The 21,938-nt window shown below is 44.1% G+C and overlaps 1 protein-coding gene across 1 annotated transcript in view; it reads left to right on the forward strand.

Moving 5' to 3' along the window:
• The window catches only part of Shc3 (SHC adaptor protein 3), a 144,272-nt gene that overhangs the window by 89,610 nt on the left and 32,724 nt on the right, over positions 1 to 21,938 (forward strand). Inside the window, exons 5-7 of the mRNA XM_051194291.1 lie at positions 2,310 to 2,363; positions 8,297 to 8,348; positions 13,780 to 13,906. Coding sequence (XP_051050248.1) covers positions 2,310 to 2,363; positions 8,297 to 8,348; positions 13,780 to 13,906 — 233 coding nt within the window. The remainder of the gene's footprint in view (positions 1 to 2,309; positions 2,364 to 8,296; positions 8,349 to 13,779; positions 13,907 to 21,938) is intronic.

Genomic DNA, 21,938 nt, shown 5'->3' on the forward strand with positions numbered 1-21,938 from the left:
CCTTTAATACAGTTCTTCATGATGTGGTGACCCCAACCATAGAATTGTTTCATTGCTATTTCACAACTGCAATTTTGCTACTGTTATGATTCATAACATAAAACTCACAAATGCTGTATATCTGATATGTGACCCCCATGGGGTCTCGGCCTATAGATTGACAGCTGCTGCGTTGCACTGAGCAGATCCCTGGGCTCAGACCCCCCCTACCCTCTTGGGTACTTGGAGGGGTGAGAGGCAGTCAGGATAGCCATCATATATCTACTTGACCAAGTATGACTTAAGACTTTTTTTTCTAAATTATAGCTTCTAATTTAATTTCCAAACCCAGATTTAGAGTTGGTATGTGTGTGTGTCTGTGCATAAGGTGTATTTTGTGTGTGTGTGTGTGATATGTGATGTAGATGTGTTTGTGGTCTGTGAGGTTTGTGTGTGTATGTAGTATGTGTATGTAAACCAGATGGCAACCTCATCTGAAGATTCTTAGATACTGTCCACCTTGATTTTTGAAACAGGGTCTTTCATTGGTCTGGAGTTAACAGATTTGCCCAGACTGTCTGGCAAGTGGGACCCAGGAATTCTCCTCTCTCTACCTCCCCAGTGCTGGGATTACAGGCCTCCATTCCTAGTTTTGTTTTCTTTTTCTTTTTCTTTTTTTACCCACATGTTCTGGGGAATCAAACTCAGGTTCTCATGCTCGTGTGGCATCCAATTTATCAACTGAGCGAACTCCTTATATAAACAAAAAGTTAAACACACAAAAATTGCAGCATTGGAAACTTATGTTGGGTATAGCAGAGTGCAGCTGTAATCCAAGCAGGAGGGGGGTAAATTGGGAAGATCAGAAGTTCAAGGCCATCCTCAGCAACATGAATCCAGATCAGCCTGGGCTACAAGACACCAAAGTCCCAGTGTTCTGTTGAGGATCCGGTTGCCTTATCATTCATTCAGGAGCTGTTTTCCCACAGGTAGCAGGGTTCTAGGGCAACTATTATTAGTTGGTCGCCTGGGGCTTGGGCACAGGCCACCCAGCAGTCCCTCTGTTTTATATTCTCCTAAACCCTCAGGTTTCTCTAGATTGAGGTTTTGCAAATGTCAACAGCCAAAGTCAGCATTTTAAAATACTTAAAATGTTATCCTATAATTGTATTTTATTCTGAGTTTTCAGGAGCACATGCTCTCTCTGATGCTCTGTGACCCACTGTCTGCTGGGGACAAGGGCTGAGGGACACAGGCAGAGGACATGGTCAGAAATAAACCTGGCTGTGTTGGGATGGAGCTGGGAGCTCCTTTCCACACAGGAACTTTTCTTGAATGTCGTTACATTGTCTTTAAAAGGATAAAAATAGCAGGTAGGACTTACTTAGTTTTTAGAATTTAGGGCAGCTTCTAATTCACTCTGTGTCTACTGAATTCCATGGATGCCACAGCTTACAAACCTGATGGAAATTTTCCATCTTTAAGACAAATGTGGATGGGTCCCTGGTCTTTGGGCCAGTGGATTATGAGAGGATTGTAATTCTTAGATGCTGGCTTTCTGATTTACATACACCTGATATGAGTGGAATGGAGTGAGACAGGCCACACTCCCCCAGCTTGGCTCTGCTGTTTGGGGAAGCAGAAACTACAAGTTCTAATGTATTTATTTTATTTCTTTCTTTGTGTGTGTATGTGTATGTGTGTATAGCTTGTTTGTGTAGGGAATGTACACATATGTGTCTTGGTCTATATGCACATATGTGTGGATGCCATAGGTCAACCTCAGCATTATCTGCTGGTTGATTTAGGTCTCTCATTGGTCACAAACCTGTGGTGAGTCAGCTAGGTCTAGCTAGCCCCAGGGATCCATCCATCTTTTCCTTCCCAGTACTGGGATCGTAGACACCACACCCAGTTCCTTGTCACATGGGTTTGGGGGATTGAAGTTGGGTCTCCCTGATTGTAGGTGCCCACCCTTTCCTTCCTGGAGAAGTCCAGATGTTGTGACACTGGGCTCAGGTTGGAGCCTCGATTTCACAGATCTGGAATCACTACACTTCCTTCTTTGAACAAGCCTCTTGGCCCCTCTGGGCTCCTGCTCTGTGCCTGTAAAATGGGCTTCCCACTGGAGGCTTAATGAGGCTTTCAAAGGGGGAACCAGAGAGATGGTAGCCATCAGGCTGTACACAGTGAAGGCAGGTGACATTTTCATTGACTGGGGACAGTTTTCAGGAAATCTTGTCATTTGTGTAGCCTGCCAGCAAGGCGGGCTCTGCAGCATATGGGGAAGCGCTAATGGTTCATCTCATTTCTTGTCTCCGCCCTGGCAGATCATAGCGAACCATCACATGCAGTCCATCTCCTTTGCCTCAGGGGGCGACCCGGTGAGTGGTCTTGGCTTGTTTCTCTTGTTCTTGCTGGGAACTTGTGAGAAGAAACCCCTGCTTTAAAAATGTGCCCTTGGAGACATGATACAAAAGTGTTTTATGCTGATTTTAGAAGAACCCCAATCACCATTCCGATTAACAGTCCAGTTGTTTTAGGGTCAGGACGGTTGCATTCTGGTGAGAATTCTATTCTGATAAAGCCTATGTGCTCAAAGCATTGTAATGTCCCAGATAAACAAGTTTTATACACTATGGGGGGGGGTTCTCTGAAGTAAATAATGTTTTGTAAGACAAAATATTCATCAATAAAATTTTGCAAGTAAAAGTAATCATAATCCTGAAGCTGTGATCCCAACTGTGTACCCCTCCCCATGCCGTCCCTCCCTCCCTCCCTCCCTCCCTCCCTCCCTTCCTCCCTCTCTTCCTCCTCTTTCATTCTCTCTATTAGAAACTGAGCCAAGGGCCAAGGGTCACCAATCACTCTATTATGATATCTCTTCACATTCCTCTTGATTATCACTTACGTTGCTGTTTAGTGGGGGAAGAGGTAGCCTGTGACCAGGCTCTACCACCATTAATTAAGCATCAAGAGTTCTGGAAGCCTCCACGTGAGGTATCCATCGCTCCCATGTCTGACCCATCTTGCCTTGCTTGCTCTCTCTGTTTGTTTTCCTACCACACCTTCAAAAAACACCTAAAAAAACAGGCGGCTGTTACTCAAGGGAGCAGGACACACAGGGGGGAGGGAGGAGATGAACCTGACCCCTCCCAGCAGTGGTAGGGAGAAAGGTCCCTTCCACGCGTGATCGTGACAATTTTCATTGTTCTGGGTAAAGTTTTCAGTGGCTAAGGACAAAAAACTAAAAGTGGGGTAATAGGATGAGGAATATGTTTTAACCCAATTTCATTCAAATGACAAAAAACAATTCTATAACTTAAGGCATCCTGTTCACTCATTTTGGTGAAAAGGTTTGGGTCACGCACGCAGGGATATTGTTTCCAAAAGCCTCCCAAGCATGCTTTTCCTTTTATCCCATCCCTCCCTGGCCATGCCTTTCTTGCGGTCCTAGTGTTGGTTATTTTACACCTCATTGAAACATAAACTAACCAAGATGTAGATTTAGAAGGTGAAAATCTACCTGCCTGTTCACCCGTGGGACATTTCTCAAGATCATGTCTATATTTGACAGAATTTTTTGTCATCACTGGGAGACAAACATGAGAAAATCAATTTAAGTGAGGGAAAGGATTATTGTGGCTCACAACTGCCAGCCTGAGGTGCCTGGGTCTGTTGTTTTGCCCTTGAGGCCAGGCAGGGGAGAGTATCCCAGAGACGCACTTGTGGGGGAAATGGCTGTTCACTTCGGAATGGCCAGGAAGCAGAAGCAAAATGGGATGAAGACAAAGCATACCCTTTGAAGGCCTGTTCCCAGTTCAGCTGGGCTGAACCCCCTAATTCCACCACCTTCCAATGACATCATCCCTCCAGGTTCATGTCTGCCGCTATGAAAAATGCCCTGACAAAATCAGCCAAAGGGGGAAAGGGCTTATTTTAGCTCACAATTTCAAGGGAGTCACAGCGGAAGGTGCTTGAGACAGCTGGCCACATACTTCTACAGCCAAGAGCCGAGACAGCTGAGTACGGAGTGACTCCTAAATAAGTACTCTCTATTCCTACAGCTCCAAAACCTGGGAATGATACCACCAAAGAAATGCTGTTTGCACTCTTGGAAAGTCAGGCTGAAAGAGCTGGTTCTTCCTGATCCAGTTAATAATCAAAGCAACCCACTACAGACATCCCCAGAGGCCAACCTGATCTAGATGGAGTCTTAATCGGGGCTCCTTACTCAGGTGGTTCTGGGTTGTGTCAAGTTTGACAGTTAAAATGAAGCACCACTATCAGTTCCCCTGGGAATCAATCCATGGTTGAGATGATCAGTCAGCTACCGATGTGCATGTAACTCATGCCCTACTTGTCCCCCACACACACCCAGACTAAGACCTGAACCTGCATCCCTTCGTCTCTAGTGCAAAGTGGTTTGCAGTAGTTGATGGTGGCAGTGCAGTGGTATAGCCACCCTGTCCTAAATGTTGGTGGCCACCCAGTTCTCATTGGCATAAATGGTACCCCTTTCTAGAAATGCTCTGAAATCTGAGCATAGGTACAACAGTGAGACCCTGGAAAACCGAACACATTGTCTTCTGTTTAAAATGTTTCGTTTTTTTCCAGGGTATGCTTAAGACTGTAAACCTTTTCAAATTTTTCATTATTTCTTCTGGAAAAAGAACAAACAACTACGATGTACACCTTTAATCTCAGCATTCAGGATGCAGAAAAACTCTGAGAGTTTTTAGGCCAGTGGCTAGCTTGGTGTACACAGTGAAACCTGTCTTAAAAAAAAAAGAACAACAACAACAACAACAACAAAAAAAAAAGACAACATTTGGTGACATTTGATGTGATCTATACTATTCTACATTTTCTGTATTTTTTTTCCTCGTACAGAAACTGTCATGATCCAGGTGTAATGAGACACATAGGAGTTGAGGCAGGGGTATTGTGAGGTTCAGACCAGCCTGGGCTACAGAGTGAGAGCTTGTCTCAAAAGACAAAGCGGCACGCTATTGTCTCACCAAGTGTACACTCTTGCTCTGTGTCTCATCAGGCCACCCAGTTGGAAACACAAAAATGACAAACACTGTTAGTCTGTCTTTCCTAAAAAGAAAATATAGTGATGATAATGTACCCCGACTTCTGGTGTCGAGAAATTTCTGAAAGTAAAGTGCTTTTCATACAAGTATGAAGGCCCGGAGTTCAGACTCTAGAACCCATGTGAGAAGATGCACACTTGTAACCCTGGCACTGGTGAGGCAGACAGGAAGGTCCTGGCCAGCTTCACTGGTGAGCTCCAGATGTCAGCGAGAGACCCTTCTCAAAATAACGGCCTGAAGAATGACACCAGAGGTTGCCCCCCCTTTCCCTGACACCTGAGGAGGATGCCCCCTCCCCACACACATACAAAGATCTCCGAGAGGATGCCAGAACAATGACCTGTCCCAGAGGGTCTTGATGACTGACAACAGGTGGAATAACTACAGAATAAGATCCCCACAGCCTCTCTGGAGCTTAGTGTGTCCACTGGGCACTGCGAAGAATGCTGTTCTGAATCTTGGTCCACTGGGAATGGATACCAGGTGAAGATGAAGATTGACAACAGAATGGTTATTTCCTAGCTTGGCCATGGACCATCTGAGAAATGGGTATCATATCCTCTTGTGCCTTCCTTCCCCAGTCACTACATAGTTTCTTAGACTAGAGAAAGAACCGCTCCCCTAAAATAAATAAATAAATAAATAAATAAATAAATAAATAAATAGGATTTCCTTGTATGAACCACTAGCTCTGACTAGGGCTAATTTTTCTCTCTAGCTACATACAAAAATCAAACAGTAGAGTCCTTATGTTTGTACAGCCTCCCTGAACTCTAAACCCCCATCAAATTTGGAAGTTACAAAAGAAGGCTATAAAACTCATTACATGCAGTTGTGTTAATATGCCACAGAGATAGTTTGTTGAAACTAAATGCTACCCTCCCCACCACCCCACCACCACCACCACCGTGCATCTCTGGGAGCTGGTTGCCAGGGTGGCTAGTGTCTTTTTGGTACAGTAGCTCTTCTACTACAGTGCCCAGGTTCAAGCACAACCTTCAGCATGCCTCCTTAGACACAAGAGTGACAGACAGCAGTTGGGTCAATCGGGGCAAAGGCTTCATCCACTCTGCTTCTTGAAAAAACCCAGCTCCTATAATGTGGGAAGGCTGGCTGTGACCTCAGTCTTGACTCTGTAGCTGTACCCAGAACAAATTCAAGGTCACGGTTGCTCCAAAGCTCCAGGGCTCCAGGCTGCTGGCTAAGATGTTCCTGAAGCTTCTTAAAGACAGTTGTGACTTTCATATCCCATAATTCTGGGAGGTAAGTGAAGAAATGTAAGCTCCAATCCATGTTTTTGTCAACGGCTTCAAATCTCAGATGCCCCTCCATGGGAGTGCACAGAGGCCATTTTATAGTCCCCCTGTCCTTCCTCTCGCCCGTCTGTGAAATATTAAAGACCAGGAAATGTACTCCTTTCAGATGAACCTCAGAGATGGGTTCTTTTGTCCCCACCACTGGACACGGCCCCATGCCTTTGTTCTCTGGAAATCTCAGAGGGCACCATGCCCACCCATCCCTCCCCTCAGCCCTTTCCACTCTTCCCATTGTACTTTCTGGATCTCTCTTAAGAGGGGAAGACACTTCCTCATGGATGGAACAGCACAGGTCAGCATGGACCACTGCCGCTCAGACAGAAAGCACAGTAGATGGGCTCGAAGCCCCTTGGAACGTAAGTTGTGAAAAATAACTACAAAAACAGGCTATCCTTTCAAGCTGCCATCTGAGGAATGGTGCTTGTGAGCTCATTAGCTTTAACCATCGACTTGTCACCACCCAGAATCACTTGGGAAGAGAGAGCCTAAACTGACAGATTGGCCTGTGGGGTAGGAAGAGGCAGACCACTGTGGGTAGCACATTCCTTAGGCAGGGTTCCCGAACAGTGCAAGAGAGGAGACATCAAGCTGAGCAGAAGCAAGCAAGCAAGCAAGCAAGCAAGCAAGCAAGCAAGCAAGCAAGCAAGCAAGCAAGGAACCTTGCATTTATTCCCTCTCTCCCTGCTCTTCACTGTGGATGTAAAGCTGTATGGTTTTGCCCAGCACACACACACAGTTAAAATACTAAAGACAATGATGCTTTAAAAAGGATTAAAAAAATGATCAGGTCCCTGGCTACTCGTTCAGAACTGAGTAGATGCAGATTGCCTTGGTAGACCACCAAGGCCTCAGAAGGCTGGTGAGGGGACTCATTTCACACCACGGGGTGAGGCCTCTAAATAAAGCCTGTGTTTAAAAAAAGAAAACATTTACAATGTTTTAAATTAGCCGAGCACCATTGTTTAACATAATGAGCTTGTTGTGGCCGTTTCCTGTATGTATACGACACACTTGGATCGCAGTCACGCACCTTACTGTCCTCCTGCTCTTCCTCTTCCCTTCTACTTTTGTGTGTTTCATTTTCTTGGCGTTGACCTCTGAGTCTTCCGCTTCATAGAGTGACTCCCAGTGCCATCCGTTTTCCTGGGAAGGAGATTTCATTCTTCGTGGCTGTATAAAACTTCACTGTGTAGCTCCCACCACACTTTCTCTAAACCCTCACCCGTAATTCAAGATCCAGAATTAACAACTAGGCTGACTCTGTCTGTATCTTGCCCATTGGGAGTGTCCAGTCTTTAAACACCCACCTTAGTATTTTCCCAAAAACAAGTCCTCCAGCAGCTGAAACTTGTCAGTAGTCCAGTTTGGGGGTCCAGATGGGAAATTGGGGTACAGGCCAACTCTCAGTCCTTAGCTTTTAGGGGATTTTCACAGGAACTCAATCTGAGGACAGCTCACATACATATCACTGACAGCCCAGCTTCTTGACTTTGGCTCACACTAGTGTCGACAAGCTTTAGAAAGGTCCCCGAGTTCAGATCTCAATTCCAAACCAGCTAAGTCAGATGAACCAACGCTACTCAAGAACTAGTTCTAAGTCTCCTAAAAGAACCACCATGGGGAGACCAGATGCCTGTCAACCCTGGCAGGCCCATTTTGTACCCAGCATCTGGCCCTTCATCCTTTTTTCCTCTCTCCTTCTCTTCCTTCCGTCTTCCCCCAGTGCTGAGGGGCTCAGGGTCCTCCCACACTAGAAAAGCACTGGTCCATTTACTTTCCTTCCAACCCTGCTTCTCTACTGTGTGATGGATGAATGGATACTTATCACACTGGGCTCTGCATCCCCCTGGTCCTCCCTCTTGCTGTGATGAGCGATACAAATGTCTCCTTTTCCTTCCACAGGATACAACAGACTATGTCGCCTATGTCGCTAAGGACCCTGTTAATCGCAGAGGTAAGCAATGCTCGACCCATTTAATCACTCGATTGTGTGAAGCCAGGCTTGATGTGTGAACCAGATGTTCCTCATTATCCTGGCTCTAGCAAATGAGCACATGTCACGTGACACGATTAAGGTTAATTGAGGCTTGCAAGCGCAGCTTGTCACCTGTCTGGGAGAGAGCCTACTTACTGGTTGCTGAGTGCCAAACTCACACCTGTGTCAGGATGGCTGTGGGTTTGGGTACCTGGTCACATACCACTCTCTCAATCCCATGCTCTGATAGTGGCCTCAAGTGTGCCTGGGAAACTCTACGCCTTCTCATCCTCCTGACCAGCGTCAGCCAGTGTGTATGCATTTCCCGTCTCCTGCTTCTGGAACACTGACAGAGACTGAGGAGGGGATGTCATTTACAAAATCAGAGCGGAAAATAATACACTCAGGGAGGTGGGCTCAGGGTGACTACCTTTGGACACTATACTCCTCATGACCATGTCACAACTACAGGTGAAAAGTCATTGACAAAATCATGTCAAAACTACACGTGAAAAGTCATTGACAAAAACCAGTGGGATTTGTCACTGTGCGGACTGGCACTTTCCTGCATTGCAGACTGGTTCCTCCCTTCCTCTTGGCCTTTGTTCTGTGTGCCAGCAGCTGGCTTGTTTTCACTTTGCTTGCATACTCACAGACATGTTTTCTCTCTTGTAAAACAGACCAAAAAACAAAACAAAACAAAAAAACAAAAAACAAAAAACAAAACAAAACAAAACAAAACCCAATACACCTAACTCTTTGTTTTGCCATCCTCCTCCCAAACCTGTATTTTGGATATACATTCAGGACAACCAACAAGGGCAGATTAGTTTGGAATGGGGTGCAGGGCTTCCACAAACCCTTCTTCATTGCAGACTTTCTCGAGCAGACACCATATATGACACTTAATACTAATTGTCAGCTTGACAACACCTAGAGCCACCTACTAGGTAAACCTCTACACTGTCTGTAAGGGAGTCCCTGGGCTGGATTAATGGAAGGCCCATGCTTACTGAGGGTGGCACCATTCCTGGGCTGGATCCCTCAAGTAAATGAAAAGGAAGCGAGCTGAGCATCACCATTTACCTGTCTGCATAGCTATGCAACGTGACCAGCTGCCTCGGGCTCCCAGGCTGACTGCCCTGTGCTGATGGGCTGTAACCACAACCCCCGAGCCAAAATGAGCCCTGTCTTCCTCTAGCTTCTTTTTTCAGGTGTTTTATCTTAGCAGCCGGACAGTAACTGTGTGGCTGGCAAGTGACATGTCCTAGAGGCTCTTGCAGAGCGAGTGGGATAGACAGGTTATATATTAATGCCCTTGCAAACTGTTTCCAACTTGGCTGCAAACATTGTCATTGTCATGGTAAGTATGTGGGGTTCTCCCCTCCTGGGCCCCCAGCCAGTTCTGAAACCCTATCAGGGATGTTACCAAGTTGAAGACACAAGATAATGTGGCAACTTTGGGAAAGCCTGGCTTGTTCTTCCCATTCTTCCCCTCGAAAATGGAAGTTTCCTTACAAGTCTTCATTTAGGGTGTCAGGGAGAGAATCGTGTGGGTTTCTGTGGATAACACAGCACAGGTTCTTAGTTTAGAAACACCACCATGTCTCTCCTGAACAGAGCTGAGACAGACAGGTGTGTGTGTGTGTGTGTGTGTGTGTGTGTGTGTGTGTGTGTGTGTGCGTGCGCGCGCGCGCGCACATGGTGGATGTGCATTTAAAGACCAGAGGACTACACTGGGTGTAATTAATTCCTCAGGTACTGCTACCTTACTTTTTGAGGCAGTCTCACTGGCCTGGAATTCTCTGAGTAGGCTAGGCTAGCTGACTAATGAGTCTAGGAGTCAGCCTCCCCCGCACTGGGCTAGCTTTCCCAGGGCTGAGAGCACAATCTTGTCCTGTGATGCCTGTTTTTTGTTTGTTTGTTTGATTTGGTTTTTTGAGACAGGGTTTCTCTGTGTAGCTTTGTAGACCAGGCTGACCTCAAACTCACGAAGGTCTGCGGAGCTCTTGCCTTCCAAGTGCTGGGACTAAAGGCGTGCACCACGATTGTCCTGCTTGTTTGTTTTGTTTTTAAACCTGGGGAATTAAACTCGAGTCCTTGTACTCCTAAGGCAAGCACTTTATCAACTGAACAGTCACTCTGGCCTTTCTTTAAAGGGTTAAACAGGTCCGAGGAGAGAAGGGATGGGGCTGTGAGGGCTCTGAGATGCTTCAGTGGCATTCATGCTCACCTGTCTTCTCAGGTGACTGTGTCTGGCCAGTGTTGGCCCCGATGAGCAGGGTTGTACCTGTGGCAGTCAGGTCTGCTGCCCAGACCACTTCAGCCAAAGCTTTTGTTGCAGGCTTAGAGGCTGGTCTTAATGTCTAAAGTAGCAAACACAGATTAAGTTGTTTAAAGCAACAAGGGCATGTTGCCTCCCAGTTCTGGAGGCTGGATGCCCAGTTCATGGTGTCAGCAAGGCCATATGGGCTCCCTCTGGGTCCTGGAGGAGAAATCCCTCCTTCCTCCTTCTGGCGTCAGTAGTTCAGGCAGTCTTCAATGTCTCTTGGCTTGTAGGTACGCCACTGAAACTCATCCTGATGGTGGTGTACTCCCTTTGTGAATGTTTCTGGATGCTTGTAGAGATGACAGTGCATGGAGGCTCAGGGCCCCTCCCATCCTGCTGTTACCCTCTTTTAACTAGTTACATCTGAAATTTCCCATTTTCCAAAGAAGGACACCCTCTGGGGTCCTGAGGTTAGGATGTTTGGCATAACATTTTTTTTAAACAGGGGGCATAATTGAACCCATGGCAGAAACCAGCCCCTTCAACTATCCTAGCTTCCCCCAAATCAGGGAGGGTGTTGGGGAGGAGAGGCATAGGCTATCCTTACCAGGCACTGGCTCCCCAAACTCTTATCTGGGTTAGAAGCAGCTGGGGTTTATTCTCTGTTTTGGTTTGTTTCAAATTAACAGCAAGCAATCTAGGCAACTTTGTCTTTCAGACTTCTTTAGTAGGTCCAGGTCAAAGGTCCTCAAAATGAGAGTTACTTAGGAGCCTTATAAAAAAGAAATCTCAACACTCAGGTTTGGGAGAATGGGATCCAGGCAACAATGTATTTAAATAGCTCTTTGGGGCCTGGGGAAACAGCTTAGTTGGTAATGAGCTTGCAGTGAGGCATAAGAGGCTGAGATAATTTCCCAGAGCCCACCTGAAAAGTCAGGTGTGGTGGCAACATCTGTGCTCCCAGCACTGATCGGTGGAAACAGGAGGGTCCCAGGGGTTTGCTGGCCAGCCTGCCAAGCCTAGTTGGTAAGTTTCAGGCCAGTGAGAGACCCTCTGTCATAATACTAAGTGAATGTCCACTGAGGAATGGCACCTGAGGTTGTCCTTTAGCTTCTATGCACCCATGTGACAACATGCATCCACTGCATATGCACACACATATGTACTTTGTGTGACTGTGATGCTCTGATGTCTATAAAGCAATACTGAGCACTAAGCTGTCACCCATGTCTCCAAGGTGTCTGGTCTCCAGGCACTTTCCTTTGGATCAAACAAGGGCCCAGCTTCTGTGGTGTTTCACAGTCCAGCCACCTTGTGCCCATCCTCACCTTTCAAAGTCGAGGTGCCAGGCTTTTCTGCACCCTCACCAAGGCTCCCTCTGAGGTTGACATGCAGTGCTGTTAGGAAAATTGAGGCAGTGTGGCCTTGCAAAATAATGGTGTGCGCTTTTCTAATGGTACTTCATATTTGCCTCTCAGTTATCAAGGGCCCATGGCTTTTGTAATTAATCTAGTGGAAGGACAAGAGGCCTGACTCCCTGGTCATTAAGTCATGTGGGAACTACCACCAGCCATCTCAAGGAGCTCAGGATAGCACATGAGTGAAGTTTCAGGAGGCTGGTGACCAATGGGAGAGCTGCACAATGATTGGTTCTGTAGAGATGGGACTCCCAATGTGTCAGCTTTGTTGGATTCTAATACATCATTTTCTTCAATGTGTGTGTAGACTACAAGTGGTCTTTGGGTGTCTTTCTTTATCATCTGTTCTCAATCTAATCTTTGAGACAGGGTCTCTCCCAGACCCATGAGCTCATTTATTTGACTAAGGTAGCTAGCCACCAAGCATAGACCCACTCTGCTCTCTCCTCTCCAGCAATGGATTCACATATATGCACAATGGCACACCACTTTTAATGAGATCCTGGGGATCCTAGCTCCGGTCCTCAGGCTCTCTTGGCAAGCACTTGGCCAGCTGAGTGGTCTTCCTAATCTCTGATTAATTTTTAATTGACACATAACTGTACTTATCCATGAGGTACAGCGTGAGGTTATAGCAATACTGTGTGTGATGATCAAATCAGAGTATTTCACCTTCTAACCTCAAACTTCTGCCGCTTGACTCCCACTGGGGACTGTAACCTGGAGCTGTTAGCCAAGCGACCCCTTTTTCCTCTAAGTTGCTTTTGTTGGGCGCTTTACCATAGCAACCGGAAGGAAGCAGACACACTCTCTACCATATTTTAAAGCAGGCTCTCTCACTGAACCTGGACCTTGCTGAGCAGACTACCTGATTGACCAGTAATCTCCAGGAATCCTCCTAATTCTTTCTTCCAAGTACTGGATTGAAGGCCTGTGCTAGCGGGCCTGGCTTTTTATGTGGGCCCTGGGGACTGAACTCAGGTCCTCAGGTTTGCGTGGCAAGTGCTCCATGGACTCAGTGACATCCTCAGTCCCTACACTGTGCTGTTTGGTGTTTCTGGTCAGATTTGGTTTTGTCAGCCCTTCACTCTTACTAAGTCAAGGACAACTTCCTCTAAGTCCATTGAACAGGTCAAGATCCACCAGTTCAAGCCTATCACTGAGGTTCCTGGGTCTTAAGGAAGCTCTGTGAAAGATGCAATTGGAGTTGAATTTTCTTTCTGAACACTGCTTTCCTGTGAAGGCCAGAGCCACTGGTTTATAGATTCTGTGAGTACAGAGCCACCAAGGGGCTGGAGAGGTGACTCAGTGGTTAATAGTACTTGCTGCTCTGACAGAGGACCCAGGTTGGGTTTCTGGCACACACAGGATGTCTCATAGCCACCTGTAACTCCATTTCTAGGGGATTCTTCTGCTCTCCTCAAGCATTGCATGCATGAGATGCTTGGACAAACATAAAGGCAAAACACACACATAAAAGGGAGGTAAATACATTCTAAATATTGAAAACAAGACCTTCACTTTTGCAGACAAACCCTCTAAGAATTTCACGTGTCCATCGCCACTAAGGGATGCCCACAGAGACAAGGCTGTGGGTTGGTAGACACATACCAGGAGGGAGGTGCAGGGCTCTTTTCCTCTGCACCTCAGATGGGCCCCTTTATCAAGGGGTTCAGAGAGCACTGACCCTGTCTCTAAGAAGACTTATCCCCTTCTCTTCAAGCTTGCCACATTCTCGAGTGCTGTGATGGGCTAGCCCAAGATGTCATTGGCTCCATCGGACAAGCCTTTGAACTCCGGTTCAAACAGTATCTGCAGTGTCCCTCCAAGATCCCCGCTCTCCAGGACCGGTGAGTAGCTGTGCCTGCCTTTGTCAGTGGCACCTCCCACGCTGCACTCCAGGCAGACCCAGATCATCACGAGTTTCCAGAACTCACAGACACCTGCCTGGTGCTCAGCAGAGGCACAGAAAACTGACAGATGGAATTTCACATATGGCTCTGAATGGGCAGGAAACATTTTTTTTTTTTTTTTTTAAAAAGCTATAGTGACAATAGACAAGCTTACCAAAAACAACTCCATTGTAATATTTTTTGTCATGTTGTGTCTTCTCTAGCCCTTTGATTCTTCCATAGGCCACCTCTCTAGGTCTGTGTCCACATACGATCTATGCCTTTACTTTTTGTTGTCACAGTTAGCCAAAGCCACCTGCTGCCAGCGTCATTTTTGCTTTATTGGCCTCCATGGACGAATAACTCCAGGCTTGTTCATCTGCCAAATGGCTCTGGGCAAGATCCTTACACTGTCTGAGTCACCATGGGTTCATCTGGAAAACAGGGATAAGGATCGCTTGATAGTTGTTTTACTATTCAATGGAGAAGCAATTGTTAACACTAAATGTGGGCTACTTAGGTGACAAACACACACACACACACACAGAGGTAGAGAGAGAGAGAGAGAGTCTGCTTTTGAGTTTTCTTGGGATGCAAGATATAGGAAATTGCCAAGTATTTTGGGGCATATGGGGCATTCAATGGTCTTCTGTCCTTGAGTATATTCTGCCCTTGCATGATGAAAAGATATTACAGGGAGTTGGCTCAGCCAGTAATGCACTTGCCTTGTGGGCATAAGACTTGAGCTTTATCTCCAGAGCCTATGTTTCAAAACAAAAAGCAGCCGGTACAGTGGTGTGTACTTGTAATCCCAGTGCTGGGGAGGTGGGGACAGGTTGTCTCTGGGGATCACTGTCCAGCCAGCCAAGTCTTCTTGGTGAGTCCCAAGCCAGTGAGAGACCCTTTCTCAAAAACAACGTAAATAGCCCTGAGGTTAACCCCTGGCCTACACATAAGCAAATGTATGTACACCTATGTACATGTGCTCACATATACATGTATACACACACAAAAAAGTCTTTTAATGGTGTGTTCACTGCAAACAAGCATTGCTTCCCTTAGGTTTACTTCTTACTCCCTTCAAACTCACAAGGGCACCTTCTGTGGCATCATCATGGAGCTGGCATCTGCTCTGTTCCCTCCCCATCCCTTGACAAATTTCCTTTAAGACATCCATTGTGCCTGCAAGGACCCATTTTATCCAGGGGGATGAGCTGGGCAGGATGGGGCAGGAGGAAGTGTGAAGGAAGTGGCCACAGCTCTGACACCTCTGACCAGAGAATGCATCACCGCAGCTCTTTATTTTTAATGTGACTGGTGATACTGGTTACAGACTCCACACAGGGCTCATGCATCACAGCTTGTATTCTCAGAACTTATAAGGGTGTGGGAAGACTGAGTTACAAAGGGGTATGGATCATTTGATCATTTGGGTTTTGAAAAACTCACTGCCCTGGTTAGCTTTACTAGTCAACTGACACAGCCTAGATTTCCCTGGAAAAAGGGAATCTCAGTTGAGGGATTGCCTGGGTCAGATTGCCTTTGGATCCGTCTGTAGGGGACTGTCTAGATTGTTAATTGATGCAGTGGGGCCCAGCCCTGGGCAGCACCATTCTTTGGGTAGGTGGTTCTGGACCGTATAAGAAATCTAGCTAAGCTTGGGCAGTGAACAAGCCAGTAAGCAGCGTTCCACCTAGGTTTCTGCTCAGTTTTCTCTTTGACTTCCCTCAATGATGGACAGTAAACTTGTTAAATGGAATAAACCTGTTGTGAGCATTTGAATTTGGCTCTTATGAACAAATCTACTATGAAGTTATAGTCAAGCTTTGAGGTAGACATGTTTCTTGTGTATATGCCTTAAAAAGGAACTATTGAGTTCATGCTCCTACTGTTTACAAACCATTTGGGAAACTGTCTAAGCTGCCTTTTACTTTTTTTTTTTTTTTTTTTTTGTGATAAGGTAAGGTATTAGTCAGGGTTCTCTATAGGAACAGACTCTCTCTCTCTCTCTCTCTCTCTCTCTCTCTCTCTTTCTCTGTGTGTGTGTGTTATGAGATTTATTAGAATGATTGACAGGCTGTGTGTGGTCCTGCTGGTCCTGCTAGTCCAATAATGACTGTCTATCAACAGAAGGTCCAAGAATCCAGTAACTGTTCAGTCTACAAGGCTGGATGTCCCAGATGGCCTTCAGTAAATGCCAGAATCCCAAAGAAGTAGGTTCTAATGCCAGTTAAGGAATGAACTCGATAGTGAGAGTGAAGCAAGCAGGCAAAGACAGCAAGCTCCCTCCTTCCACGTCCTTATACAGGCTGCCATCAGAAGGCGTGGCCACATTAAAGGTGGATCTTCCCACTTCAAAAATCTGGATTGGAGGTGGATTTTCCTACTTCAAATGGTTTGATTAAGGGGGGAAAGATCCATCACATGTGTGCCCAGTCATTTGGATTTTAGTTAATTTCAGATGTAGTCCAGTGACAACCAATAAGAGCCATCACATATACTCTGAAAAAGTCCACATGAGGTAAGAGGGGTCTACTTTTGCTCACAGTTTGGAAGTACAGTCCATGTCGAGGAGGTCAAGGCTGCAGGAATGTGAGGCAGGTAGTCTCATTGCATCCATAGTTAGGAAGCAAAGGGCAGTGGATGCTGGTGCTCAGATAGCTTCTTCTTTGTTGGGAAGTCCAGAGAACCAGGGAATGCTGCCACAAATTATTAGGATGGATTTTCTACCTCTGTTAACCAAGCATGATAATCCCTCATAGGCTTGGCTAGAGGCTAATCTAATCTAGACAATCCCTCACAGGCATGGCTAGAGGCTAATCTAATCTAGATAATCCCTCAAAGGTGTGTGCCAGAGCCTTGTTTCTTTGGTGAGTCTAGATCTTGTAAAATTGATAATTAACATCAGCTATAATAGTCAAATGATTTTTCAGAGCAGTAGCACCAATTTACATTTCCATAAACATTGTAGGGGCTTCCCACTCCTCCAGGACTCATCAACATTTGTTGTTGTCCACATCTTTGATTATGGCTGCCCTAGTGAGCAGGAAAATATTTGATGATGGTTTTGACTTGTGTTTTTCTGATTATGATATCAGGTTTGTCTATCTTCTTGGGGGAAATGTCTGCTCAAATCTTTATTTTGTAAATATTGGGTTGTTTTCTTTTAAGTTGCTGAGTTATAGATGCTGTAGATACATGTTACCATAAAGAAATATTATTAGCAAATATTTTCCTATTTTGTGGATTGTTTTTTTCAACATGTTTTGTAACTTTCAGTGTATGTCTAACCTTGATTACTTAATTTTCCCCTTAAAATTTTCCCTTTTTGATGCTCCAATGATTTCTTATTTTATTTTTGTTTTTTATCATCATTAATGTATAAAATACAAATGAATTCATGTAGTGTTTTTTTTGTATCCATGAGCCCATTCTTTAGACACACTTTAGATTCCTAGTTGCAATCTTTTTGACCTGCTTACTTAGGAATGTGTTAATTTTAACATCATACTAATCTTGTAAGAGTCTACTTTGATTTCTACATTGATTCCATTATTATCTGAAAAAAATACCCTTCAAACGTCAATTCCTTAAAAAATTTTAAGCTCATTATTAAATAAGATTAGCATTATATTCTTTCCCTCTGCATGGGAGAAGACATTTTGATGCTGTTATTTTTTAGGTAGAATGTGCGATTTATGTCTCTTAGGTTTGGTTAGATTTTTTGTGTGCAAACTTCTGTCCAGCCATTCTACATAAGAATAAAGTGGCATATTAGTGTTTCTCCATATTATTGTTGAACTTTCTGTTTCTACCTTTTTTTCTCTAAAACATGTTGCTCATAGAAAACTTATTATTGGGTCATTTTCTTATTTGTTCTGTCAACCTCTGCCTTTTAAGAAGAGCATTTAATACATTTATATTTAATGCAGTTGCTGGTAAATTAGATTTCCTCCTGGTGTTGAGCTATTTTTTTTCTTTAAATCATTTTATCCTCTTAAAAACCAGTTACTTTCTCCTTTGTGTAAAGTAAATAAACATTTTTCAAGTGTACAATTTAACGTCTTCCTCTCTCACTACTTTTAAAGTGGTGATCAGAGGATTTTAATTAATATATTAATTTATAATTATATATTCAGATTAAATAACTTATTAATATATAGAAGATTGGCTTCTGTATAGCTCTATTCTTTCACTCTCCATTATACTATTTTTTACTTTAAATTTTTTATTCATTTTACATATCAACCATAGTTCCTTCTCCCTCCCCTCCTCCGTTTCTCCTCCAGCCCACCACATCCACTCCTTAGGTAAGGCTTCCCATGGGAAGTCAACAAAGCCTGGCACATCAAGTTGAGGCAGGACCAACACTTCCCTGCTGCATGAAGGTTGAGCAAGGCCCATAGGGAATGGGCTCCCAAAAGCCAGCTCACGCACCAGGGACAGATCCTGGTCCCACTGCCAGGGGCCCCACAAATAGACCAAGCCACATAACTGTCACCCACGTGCAGAGGGCCTAGTTCGGTCCCATGCAGGATCCCCAGCTGTTGGTCCAGAGTCTGTAAGCTCCTAAGAGCTTGGGTCAGCTATGGGTTTCCCCATCATGATCTTCATCACCCCCCACTTGATCACCCCCCATATAATCCTTCCTCCCTCTCTTCAACTGAACTCCTGCAGCTCAGCCCAGTGCTTAGCTGTGGATCTCTGCATCTGCTTCCATCGGTTACTGGATGAAGACTCTATGATGATAGTTGGGGTAGTCACCAATCTGATTTCAGGAGAATGCCAGGTCATGCACCCTCTCCACTATTGCTAGGAGTCTTAGCTGGGGTCATCCTTGTGGATTCCTGGGAATTTTCCTAGCACCAGGTTTCTCCCTAGCCCCATAATTGCTCCCTCTATCAAGATATGTCTTTTATTGCTCTCCCACTCTGTCACTCCCAAAACAGTCCAGATCCTTCATGTTCCCATCCCCCATCCCTCCTGTCAATCACTCCCCAGTTTACCCATTTAAAAAAAAATACTTGTTCTTATTTTGTTTTGTTTTGAGACAAGGTTTCTCTGTAGCTTTGGAGCTTATCCTGGGACTCACTTTGTAGACCAGGCTGGCCTCAAACTCACAGAGATCCACCTGCCTCTGCCTCCCAAGTGCTGGGATTAAAGATGTGCACCACTAACTGGCCACTTTACTTGTTTTTAATTATGTGTATATGTGTGAGCACACTTGTAAACATGTGTCCTTGAGTGCACAAGTGAGTGCAGTGTGGAAGCCAGAGAAGGGTTTGCAGGCAGTTGTGAGCCACTCTGTGTGCTCTGGGAAAGGAACTTGGGTCCTCTACAAAAGCCCTGTGTGCCTTTAACCACTGTGACATCTCTCTAGCTCTTTCATTGTGCTCTTATCATCATGCAAACTACATCTTTATTTATTGTGTGTTCATCAATATAGTTATATTGCTTTATGCATTTTTAAACTAAAAGGGAGAATAAAAGAATTTTAGGCAAAACTGAACTTATATTGTTCTGTGTAGTTAGACTTGCCATTATTTTTTGCTTCTGCCTTCAGTTGTGAATTTCTACTGATACTCACTTATTTCAGCTTAAAATACTTGCACAGTATTTCCTAAGGAGATTTTTCTATAGTGCATTTCTCCTGTATTTATTTGCCTTGGAATACACTTTCTGCTTCATTTTGGCAATATTGCTTTATTGGATACAGAAAACCTTTCTCTTCCATGATGCTGGCCTCCTTTGTTTCTGGTAATAATTCAGATGTTAATAACACACCAGCAACCCATGTTCTCATGAGCAGCTCACTCTCTGCCCTTGGAATGCCCTCTTTGTCGTTGATAGTCAGATTAGGGTGTCTACATCTCCATGAGTTTATCTAAGCAGGGCTTTTTAATCTCTTGGTTGTATAAAGCAATTTTTCTTTTAGCTCATTTGGGAAGGTTTGTGCCATAATGAGGCCAAACTTTCCCTGCCCTCCTGGCCTTCTTGGTGATATTCTAGGTTCTGTGCACTTTTATTAATTAGTTTCTTTTCTGTTCCTCAGACTGGTGCATCTCAGTTGAACTATTTTAAAATGCTGTCTTTCTTTTTCTACCTCCCAAACCTGATATTTGCTTAAGTGGGTTGTTAGAATTTTCTTTCCACCTTTGCAGTGACGATAGAATTTTCAATTCTGTGATTTATTATTATTTTTATTTATTTATGAATGCTGGCCCCATTTTGTGAGGCATGATTTTCATATTTAGTGTTTTGTACATCATTTCTTTTAGCTGACTGAACATATTTCATCTTTGTTTATTTATCCTTAAGTCTAAGATTTCTTTGTGACAGTTTCTATTGACTTCCTTTTCCTGTATATGAGCTGTCCTTTCTTTTTTTATATAGCTTATTTATTTATTTATTTGCTGACGCTAAAAATGTAAGTAATAGAAGGTTGCAAAGCTGAAACTTGTATTTCTTCTCTTTCCAGGATGTATATTGTTTGTGGTTGTTTTAGTGACTTTACTGAACTTATTCTATAAATTCTATAATCTACATTTGTCATCTATATCTTCTGATGGCTCTGCTTCAGAAGTGACAGTTTCTTCACGAATGAATACAGCGGTTCCCTTAAATGTTAAACAACTCAGTCTCTCAGTCTTTACTGAGTTGTGCGCATGTACATATAAACATACATCTGTGTATATGCACGCATATACATGTATATGAATGTATATGTTATATGTGTGCATATGTGCATTTATGTATCCTATATATATGAATGTAAATGCATATATTGGGTAAGTATATGTATGTCTGTGTGCATATGTGTATATGAGTGTGTTGGTACACTCCTTCTACATATGGTGAATCAGTTAATTTTTCTTTTCAGCTTTTACCTTCTACTTGCGAGGTGTTTAATGGTAGGACAGAAGTGAGAATTTAGGGCTATGTTACACCCTGTGGGCAAGAACACAAGCTGAATCCTACAAATGTGTAGAGCCTTCTAGATAAACATGTTGGAGTTTATTAACATCCCAGCTTCTCATTTTAGGGTTTGTGATTGTCATTGGTTGTGGTTATTTGTTTTGGTAGCTTTCCCCCTCAAATTCCATACACTCTATATTCCCTGTCACTTACTTCCACTAATAAAAATTGTTTGGCCCAAGTGCTATTCCCAGTTTCATGTGGGCCGCATGATAAACATTTGCCTCTGAATATTTCTGACAGATGCCCCAGGCAAGCTCTGTATCAGGTTAAATAAAGACAGCTTTGGCAAACACAAACAGATGATAAGTGCTTAAGGAGATGGGAATGCTAATTACTCTAATTTGGTCACTGTGTGTTGTATAAATGTATCAAGTTAGCACACAGCACCCCATAATAAATGTGCAAAATTACTATGTGATAATTAAAAGTAAATTTTTAAAAAGACAGCTTGGGGAATTGAGTGCTCAAAGGAACACTCAGACAGTGTCTAAGTTTGGGTTTTTATTGCTGTGAAGAGACACCATGACCACAGCAACTCTTTAAAGAAACATTTAATTGGGGTAGCTTGCTTACAGAGGTTCAGTCCATTATCATCATGGCAGGGAGCATGACTGAATGTAGGCAGATGTCTTGCTGGAGCTGAGAGTCCTAGTTCTTGTAGGCAACAGGAAGTAGACTGATTCATACGCTGAGGAAAGCTTGAGCAAAAGAGACCTCAAAGCCCACACTCACAGTGACACACTTCCTCCAACAAGGGCACACCTTCTAATAGTGCCACTTTCTTTGGGGGCCATTTTCTTTCATACCACCAGACAGGGAAAATAATGATAAATTTTGGGGAACTGGCTTTTGAAGGAGGCTCAGAAGTGTCCTTTTCTATCTGTGTCTAATTGGGTAATAGTTGACAACGACTGATAGCTGTTAGCTCATATGGCTATCCCCAGAATGCAAACAAGGCTATTTAAGATGCCACAACAACACTGATCTTAGAGTTTATTTCATTGTTTGAAAA

Source organism: Phodopus roborovskii, unplaced genomic scaffold (assembly GCF_943737965.1).
Source record: "Phodopus roborovskii unplaced genomic scaffold, PHOROB, whole genome shotgun sequence".
In the NCBI taxonomy this organism is placed as follows: Eukaryota; Metazoa; Chordata; class Mammalia; order Rodentia; family Cricetidae; genus Phodopus; species Phodopus roborovskii.